We start from the raw sequence: 9,849 nt of genomic DNA, 5'->3' as shown, positions 1-9,849 counted from the left end.
TCACAGGATTCCAATCCAGGATTCTGGTACACTTGCTGGATCCCCAGTGAAAAGTTCCCTGTTCCATCAACTCTGTGCGTGCACTTTGCTTCATTACTTCTTCCAAAATCTCCCCTTTAAAAGTGTCTGAGGCCAGATTTGAATTCAGGAAGACGAGTCTTCCTGGCTCCATCCAGGTCAACATTCTACACACTGTGCCATCCCGTTGCCCTTGTATTTCTATAGTGAGGGCTTTAACTCTCCTAGGAGGTAAATGGATTTACAGATACTAAGTGGGCAGCTCCCCTAACATTCCAGTGAGTTCCACACATATATAAGAGATGTAACAGTCTCTAGCCTTATGGTACCATTGTAAGGGTATGTACTCAATAAGAAGGAAAATGGATTTGGGTCTGCCGGAGGAGCCTTTACATCAGATACACACCCTCCACATAAATCATAAGAAGAATATCTGGCAAAATCCAGATTTCTCTTACCTTGGAGCTTTTGTCTCTTTATCCTTCCTTAGCTGTGGAATTCATATATATAATCTCATGCCCAAGAAGACCCCCTTTTCTTTCCAGGAGCCTGGGTTTTGGAATTCTTAAACTTCGGATTGATAGGAAGGCAGCCCTGAAGTTGGTATCCCTGGAAATCCTCTTTCCTCTATCTAGGGGGCTTCCTCCCCTTGTTTTTGGGCTCCTTATAGCTGCATTTCCAAGTCTGGGGTCATTAAAATGGCGGTCAGTTCCAGTCATATGGGTGAGAACACCAATGTACCTCTGCCCCAAGGCAGTCGTTGGAAGTTTCTGGGGGCTACATCTGAAGTCTGAGGGCATATATGGATCCCTTTTCCTCTCCCTTACCAGGATCCAAGTCTAATTTTCAGCTTTTCTGCTTTCTTAGAATCTTGCAGGAAAAAGAAGCAACTTGGCAATTCACTTTTTTACAAGCCTGATGGAAAGAAATAACTCTTTCAACAACAATAAGAGTCATTGGTTCACTCCCAATTAATCCATACTGAGTTGAAAACAGGTCAAATGGGCATGTCCATGACCCTCCACGAAGAGAGATAATCAAAGTTATATTCATGTGCTTGCCTCTCTGTGACCTTATTAAGTTGGTCATACAACTCTTCTGACAACCTCAAACATTGGGTTATTTTTGTTTAGTCGTGTCTCCATAAGGGGTTTTCTTAGCAAAGATATTGTGATGGTTTGACATTTCCAGGAGATTAAAGCAAACAGATTAAGTGGCTTGCCCCAGGTGACATGACTAGTTAGTGTCAGTGGATAGATTTGAACTCAGATCTTCCTGACTCCAAACCTGGTGTTCTATCCACTTAATTGTCTATCCACCTCTAAAAAAAGCTCCAAAAATGACCAATATGGAGGTGTGTTTTGCACAATAAGGGCCCAGATCAATTTGTTTACCATCTCTGAGTGGTGGTAGGAAAGGGAAGGAGGGGGATGGTTCATATTCTATAATTTTGGGAAATGTAAGTTAAAAATTATTATTACATGTAATTAGGAAAATACAATATCTTGTAATTTAAAATTTTTATTTTCAATTGTTTCTTATTTTCTTTTTCTTCCTTCCTTCCTTTCTTCCTTTTTTCTTCCTTATTTTCTTTCTTTCTTTCTTTCTTTCTTTCTTTCTTTCTTTCTTTCTTTCTTTCTTTCTTTCTTTCTTTCTTTCTTTCTTTCTTTCTTTCTTTCTTTCTTTCTTTCTTTCTTTCTTTCTTTCTTTCTTTCTTTCTTTCTTTCTTTCTTTCTCTCTCTCTCTCTCTCTCTCTCTCTCTCTCTCTCTCTCTCTCTCTCTCTCTCTCTCTCTCTCTCTCTCTCTCTCTTTCTTTCTATACTACATATTGGTTTTTAAAAAGAGTGGTAAGGGCTACGCAATGGGGGTTAAGTAATTTGCCCAGAGTCATACAGTTAGGAAATATCTGAAGCCAAATTTGAACCAAAGACCTCCTGTCTGCAGGTCTGGCTTTCTATCCACTGAGCCACCTAGCTGCCTCCCATACTAGACTTTCTGGGAAAACCTAGATCAAAATATAGGCTACCCAAGAATTGTGTTCTGGCTCTTACATATTCACCCTGGAACAGTTGGTTCTCCATGCCTTCAACTAAGGAAGGACACAAATATTACTTAAATTTCCTGTAACAAATTTCTAGTGACCCAGGCAATTCTCCAGGACTATAGATGGCAAAACAATTCATGGTCTGCAAATGTAGTTGGAATTTCCTCACCAAGAGTTCTCTGTAACAATGAAATCATGGAATGAGGAGAGAGCGAGCAAAAAAAAAGGAGAAAGAAGAAAATAATGGAGATTGAGGAGGAGATAAATACAGTAAACATTTTCAGTTCAATTCAGTATTTATTGAGCATCCCCCTTGGATCCCCCAATGTTGTATCGGGTACCACAGGGACACAAGAGAAATATTTAGTCCATAGATCCAAGATCCAACTTTAAACAGACTTTAGAGACTAATCTAATTCAACCTCCTCCTTTTAAAGTTGAGGAAACTGAGACCCAGGAACTTACCCAAGATCGCACAGGTAGTAAGGGTCAGAGACTGGATTTGAATCCTGATCCTCATTAGTCCCACCCCCATATAAATAAAAGGAGCTTACAATCTCTCCACATAAATAAAAATAAGTTATTAAATTATTTTTTAAAGTTATTAAATACATCTGGAATAAATATAGTTTTCATCCAGCCAGCTCTTTGTCATCTGCTTTGAGAATTAGTCACAGAAATTTAGTGTAGCCTCCCTGAGCAGACCAGGTGAAGTGTGGACAGTAGAGGCTGGGACCAGTCTGAGCACGAGGCCACATTGTTGGCAGGATGAAATGACAAAGAAAAACACGGGAAGTGGAACATGATTGAAATGGTGGAGAACTTTGAACAGCAGGTAGGCTTTGGCTCTCATGAGCGAAAGGCTTTCTCCATCCAGGTTAAGAGAATATCCACTTCTCCCAAGGCTTTTGTTAGCCTTACTTCTGGGTTCAACTAAAGAAAGAAAGAAATTAGGTGTTAGTCCAGTGGAGGATACAGTGCTAGTCACTGAATTTTGAGTCTCATTCTATCTATAAATGAAGGACGTGGGCTAGACGATGTCAAGGATCCCTTTTGCAACTCTTAAATTCTATTTATGAAATGAGAAGTGGTGAGAAAAAACACAGAAAACAAAAGCACCTCAAACTAATGAAGTAGGTGGGAGACATTAATAACCTATCAATTTGAAAAGGGGTAGAAGAGGAGACACGCTCATGACAAGAACAGTTAACTCTTCTGCATCATGACTTTCCGCATCACGGTTTCAATATATCATGAGTCCATATAAGAAATTAAATGGGAATTTTGAGGAAGTTTTGCAGAAGTCACAGATAACACACAAAGACCATCAGGTGATGCAGAAAAGGTTTAGAAACTCGGAAATACATACTAATGCAAAATTTACAATACGGTACTGTAAACACCCCATAACAGAAAAAGAAAAAAAATCAGACTTCTTCTCTACTATGAAGGAATGGCCAAAAAAATTTTACATGGATTTTCCAGAACATGGGGGTGTCATGTACCTAATCTTCATGATGTGGAAAAGGATAATTGTTTAAATCAAACATACCCATTTCCCTGCTAATGCATCTGAATGTAGTGGAAAGGATGTTAGAATTTAAGTCAGAGGATCTGGGTTTGAATTCTGCCTCTGATATTTTCTAGATGTGTGACCTTTGACAAGTCATCATACCTCAGTAGGCCTAATTTTCCTTACCTATAAGATGAACCTGCTAGACTAAAGGAGCTCTGTGAGCCCTTCCAACTCTATAGCTAGATGTGAAACTTGGAACAATAATAATGACTCCACCTGCTCTGAACTCTATTATGAAGCTTTTTCTGTCCTTTATTTTACTTCTCAGAGACTGATCAACAGCTACTGGGCTATCACACCCCCTTTCTCTATTCTCTACCCTCCTTTCAGTTCCCCATACTCCCCATGACTTCAAACATACCTGTGTAAATTCCTGCTGAAATAGCTCAAACTTCCTTTGGGCACTCTCATTTGAAGGAAGCAACCCCCTTTCCTTCTGGAAAAGAGGAAGAACAATGGAATTGGGGTCAGCACACAAATCTCTTCTCCCTCTGACCTGTAACCTTAGTGTAGCTATAAAACAAGGACCTAGGAGGAAGATTCTAAAGTTGCCCCCCCCCCCCCCAGGCAGTGTGGTACACTGAAAAATGTATTATCTCTAGAGTCAGAGGGTCTAGGTTGAAATTCTGATTGTGATGCTTACTCCTTGTGTAATCTGGAGCAAATCATTTAGCCTCCCTGAGTCCCATTCTCCTTGTCTATAAATCAAAGGGTTGGATTAGGTGTGCCAAAGTGCAGAATGCCAGATCTGGAATCAGGTAAACCTGAGTTCAAATGCAGCTTCAGATACTTCCTAATTGTGTGGTCCTGAGCAAGTCACTTAAGCTCTGCCTGCCTTAGTTTCCTCAACTGTAAAACGAAGATAATAACTGCACTACCTCCCTGAATTGTTGTGAGGATCAAATGAGATAATATTTGTAAAGATCTTAGTATAGTGCTTGGTGCATAGAAGGTGTTTAACAAGGCTTGTTCCCGCCCCCATTCTGAAGTTCCTTCTAGCTCTAAATCTATTCTATGATGGTATACATTTTTTTCCTGATTAACCTTGACCCAATTCCAAACCCTTCTTTAGCCTATCTCCCTTCTGTTCTTCAACATACTAATCTTGCAACACTAATTTTTACACATTTGGATGTTCTGGTGTTTTCTAGTGCCTCTAAAAATGTTAAGTGGTCCACAATCTCCCTAATGGTAGGAACTGAGATTTAAGGGTAGAGTGTCCTTTTTTGCTTGTGTCCTAAACAGTGAGCACAGTATCTTGTATATAATCAGTGTTTAATGAATGTTCTATCTATCTATAACTAGTGTTGGTTTTCTTGGAAGAGGTACTAGAGTGATTTGCTATTTCCTTCTCTAGCTCACTTTACATATGAGGAAACTGAGGCAGAGTAAAGTGACTTGCCCAGAGTCATACAGCTAGTAAATATCTGAGATTAGATTTGAACTCAGGAAGATGAATCTTTCTGACTCCAGGTCTGGCATTCTATCTACTGTGTCACCTAGTTGCCATCTACATTTATATCTACATCTGTATAAACCTATTTATCCATTCCTATCTAGCTATCTGTCTGTCTGTTCATCCTTCTGTCTGTCTGTCTGTCTGTCTATCTATCTATCATCTATCTGTCTGTGTCTATCTATCCATCTATCTATCCATCCTTCTATCTATTTGCCTGTCTATCCATCCATCTATCTATCTATCTGTCTATCTGTCTGTTCTGTCTGTCTATCCATTCATACATCTATCTATCTATCTATCTATCTATCTATCTATCTATCTATCTATCCATCCATCCATCTATCTATCCATCATCTATCTTTCTGTCTATCTATTTATCTATCTATGTCTATCTCTATCTCTATCTCTCCCCATCTCTCTCTGTCTATCTATCTATATCTTTCCATCCACCTATCTTTCTATCTCTTCATCTTTCCATCACTCTCTATCCACCCCTATCTATCCATATGTCCTCTGGATAGTGAGGAGGAAGAAGAGGGAGGGGAGGGGAGGAAGTGAGGCTGAGCTCTCCCTGTCCAAGGTACTGAGACCACTAAACACCAGTCAGATGGTAGGTGCTTGTGTCAATGACAATGTGGAGCAACAGACACCCCTGGTCCCTGGACCCTGATCCCAGGCCCTACTCACACAACGTTTGAATTTCTGCAAGATGGCAAAAAAATTGTTGGCCAGAGACATGAATGGTGGCAGGATCCCGAGTTTGGCTGCCTTTGTTTTGTAGTTTTTGAAAATGTTCTTCAGGTAAAAATCCAGTAGGGAGTTGGTGAGGTGGCATATTTCAGCCCACTAGAGAAAAAGATGATAGTTAATATTAAGATTCTCCATGCTGTACCCTTTGGCCTAAGCCTTTACCCTCCTCAGCCCATTTCTATCCCCATATTCATTAGATTGGTCAGTAATTTCATCATATATGGCAAGAGATATGAAAAGAATAGGCCTGGGTCTTGAAGGGCCCTAATGCTACAGTCCAGAAGAGGAAGCTCGGGGAAATAATTAGGAGTCTTGCCTTTTTTCAGTATGTAGCTGAAGAAAGAGAAGAAAGGAGAGAAATAGAGGAAGTGTCAGGAGGAAAAGGAAGGCAAATTCTTAGAGGGTGGATACTGTTTCTTTTGTCTCTGTGTTCGCACAAAGGTCTAGTACCTTGTACATAGCATTAAATATTAGGAGACCCAGTCATAACAAGTGCTACACAATTTTTATTATAATTTTACTTATGAAATTTTAAAAAGTCATCCTATTTTCTTTGCCTTATGAATAAAAATGCATGGATTAATTGATACTGCTTGGTTCTCTAAGGTGTTTTTTTTTAAATCCATATCTTCCATTCTGGAATTAATACTTTGTATTAGTTCTAATGCAGACCAGTAGAAAACGTGGGTTAAGTGACTTGTCCAGGGTCTCACAGCTAGGAAGAGTCTGAGGTTACATTTGAATCCAAGATTTCTCATCTCTAGACTTGGCTCTCAAGCCACTGAAGTACCTACTTGCCCCCTTAAGGCATTCTTAAATTCTGTTCCTTCTACTAATAAATATTCATTGGATGAATGAATAAACAGAGGGTAAAAGGAGTGATCAAGACAGAGAAAGAAGGAAATGATAAAGTAGGGACAAGGGGGAAAGGAAACAGCTCAGTGAGGGTAGCTGAAGATTGTCTCGTTCATATCTTTGTATTTCTATAGATTAACAACAGTGCCCCTGCACATAAATGTTCATCAAATGAATGAATCAATGTGGTGGCAGAGAGACAGTTAGGTGACTCAGTGACTAGAGATCCAGGCTCAAAAACTGGAGGTCCTGGGTTCAAATTTGCCCTCAGACTCTTCCTAGCTGGGTGACCCTGGGCAAGTCACTCAAGTCCCATTGCCTAGCCCTTCTCTTCTGCCTTGGAACCAAAACAAAATATTTATTCTAACACAGAACATAAGGATTTTTGTTTTTTTACATATATATATACTTTTTAATGAATCCATGGAGGAAAGGATTAAGATGAGGAAAGAAGTGAGAGAGAAAATAAGAAGAGGCTGGAGCCAGGACCAAAGCAGGCCCTCAGCCTGCCTACACTAGGAAAGATGAAGTGACAAGCTGAGATAATTTTCTGGATAATGTGAACAAGATGTCTGTGGGCATGGCTTCCTCTCTGGGTCTTCCCCAGTGATGGAGTTCATGGGCCTCTGAGCTACCTGTAGGAAGTTCATTCCCAACTGAGAGATGAAGGAGTTTAAGTTTACCCCAAAGTCAGATCAGTGTGAGGCAGACCAGAGCCATGAAACCAAGCCCTGGGCAAAGACATGCAGTGGCTCCCACCCTCCGTCCCAAGTGCCCCATTTACCGAGGCATTCCGGAGAAACTCCTGGCGCAGCAGCCGTGTGTCTGTGTCGCAGTCTAGCGCTTGCTTGGAGAACAGAAAGAGAAAGAGGGTAAATAGGGCAGGACCCAACTTTGCGAATATTTTGCCAACCTCCTTCAGTAGTTAGCATGGCTCTCAACCCATCAAATGTAAAGCCAAAGGAGAAATGGAGAGGAACCAGAAGAGGGTAGCCTAGGAAAGGGCAAGCCTAAGAATCAGAACGCGAGTGGAAGTCTGGAGGGGGCTTCTCTGGTGTTTGCCAACACAAAAGATCATCCTTCTGGGAAAGGGAAATATTGGGTAGTTCTTGACCTTGGACAGAGCCTTCCTCAGATCTTCACCAAAGCCAACAGGGTCCAGAGTGACACATCGTAGGGTCCTGAGTTTTTAGAGCTAGAAGGAATCATAAAGACCACCTAGTCCAATGCTTTCATTTTCACTTGGGAGCTACCTGGGTTTTGCCTGGAACTTCCTGGAGCTTCATTCCCTCCCTGGATCTGCTTCTGACTCTCAGAACATTGCCAATATGCCCACTTATCCCCTCCTCCAAAAGGTCCTTCCCTTTTCAGCTTTCTCCTATTGGCAAGTTCCTTGCAGGACTTCCACTTTGAGGATAGACCCAGCTGGCCATGCATCTGCTACTTCCTCTCTGGGCTTTGTCATCATGCTCACTCACTCCTTGAACTTTTCATTTCTTTTATGAGCTGTCTTTCTCAGTTAGAATGTAAACTCCTTGAAGGCAGGATCTGCACCAGTATCCCCAGAACTAGCACAGTGCCTGGAACATATTAAGAGCTTAATAAAGCTTCCTGCCCTAACTTGCCTGACCTCCCCCAGCACTACACTATACTGTTTCCAAATGAGAACATCTTAGATTTGTAGGTAATTTGAACTGAAATTGACATCTAAATGACCACTATACCCATTTTACAGATGAAGAAACTGAAATGGAATGTCTTATCCAAAGACTCCCAACTAGTTAGTGATGGAGCTGAGACCAGAGCCCAGGCTGTATTTTTTCTATAACATCACATCTCCTCTACCATGTTTTGATCCACAAATCATTGCTATTTTACTTCCTACCCCAAAGGTTTATGGCATTTTCATTTGATACTTTAAGCTGAGTCCCTGGAAGCTCAGGAGTAATGCACCCTTAGATTTGAACACATATCCAGATTGCCCCACATCTCAGGTTACCCAATCCCGTCCTTTCTTGACCCATAATTTGACTGGGTAAGAAGACAGAGAGGAGCACAAGTCTAAACAAACAGTGAGATCCTGGAGGTCTGAAGATATTATTGTCTTCCCCATGCCCCTCCACCAACTTTTCTCTAAGCAGTGTTATGGGGAATATGGACCATTGTATTTATTGGTATTGGTATCAGGTTCCCTAGTTCACAAATAACTTATTACAGTAGCTAAAGCTTGGGAAATCTGTTCCAGTTCTTTTGGGGGGTTCTACTTTTGCTGTCAGAGACTCATAGGAGTAGAGATTTCAAACTGGAAGGAACTTCAGACATGTCTAGTCCAGTACTTTAAGTTGGAAGTTGAAGAAATTAAGACCCAGAGAGATTAAATGATTTGCCCAGAGGCCAGACAGTATCAGAAACAAGATTGAACCCAGGTCATCTGACAGTAGTCAGAGATTTTTCTACTGTGTGACTTTAGCAAGTTACTTCACTTCTATCTTCTTCAGTTTCCTCAAATGTAAAATGTGGTTAATCATAACACCTCCCAAGGCAGTCACGAGGATCAAAAGAGCTAATAATTATAAAGCATGTGCCTGGCACATAGTAGGTTTTTATATATAACAATAATATATATAACATACATAAAATTATATATAAATAATATATATCAAGGGGAATAAATATTCCGCTTTCCTTCTTCCCTACAACATTATTTTCACACTGAACCCCTGTGAGACTGAGAATAGTGCCTTTACTTACTACAGTGTTCTTCATAGCCTGGAAGGCCCTCCATAAGTCTCGAAGAATTGCCCGCTGAACCCAGCAAGATCCAAAGTGGACTTCTTGACCTTCAGCTCCCAGCTCTGTGCTCCAGAGAAAGATGAGCAGAAATAGAGAAGGAGGAATGGTAGCCATCTGCATCCTTTCTACCCCTGTTGGGGAATGAATTACTTCTGTTGGGAAGAGAGAGAGGGGTCATGGTATGACTGGGGTTCCCACTCCTTAGTTGACTGCTAGTAAATTATCAGGGGGAAAAGAGCTTCAAAGACTCGGGATCTTTAGTTCTAGCCACTGGAACTGACCAGCATTAGGATCGTGGGCACCCAGAAAACACCAGGGAAGCCTTTTTGATTGGAGAGTCTAGTTCAGTGTTTC

General features: G+C 40.9%; 1 protein-coding gene across 1 annotated transcript; it reads right to left on the bottom strand.

The window, feature by feature from the left end:
• Positions 1–2,792: 2,792 nt before the first annotated feature.
• IL24 (interleukin 24) lies at positions 2,793–9,615 on the bottom strand. The gene is made up of 5 exons (XM_007481291.2): positions 9,454–9,615; positions 7,487–7,549; positions 5,785–5,943; positions 4,000–4,074; positions 2,793–2,995 (listed from the first exon to the last, which is right to left on the bottom strand). The coding sequence occupies exons 1-5, from the start codon at positions 9,613–9,615 to the stop codon at positions 2,912–2,914; spliced, it is 543 nt and encodes a 180-aa protein (XP_007481353.1). The 3' UTR covers positions 2,793–2,911.
• Between the last annotated feature and the right edge of the window lie 234 nt (positions 9,616–9,849).

Source organism: Monodelphis domestica, chromosome 2 (genome assembly GCF_027887165.1).
Source record: "Monodelphis domestica isolate mMonDom1 chromosome 2, mMonDom1.pri, whole genome shotgun sequence".
Classification (NCBI taxonomy): Eukaryota; Metazoa; Chordata; class Mammalia; order Didelphimorphia; family Didelphidae; genus Monodelphis; species Monodelphis domestica.
The sequence above is the reverse complement of the archived record's forward strand: the minus strand, read 5'-3'. Positions and strand labels throughout refer to the sequence as shown.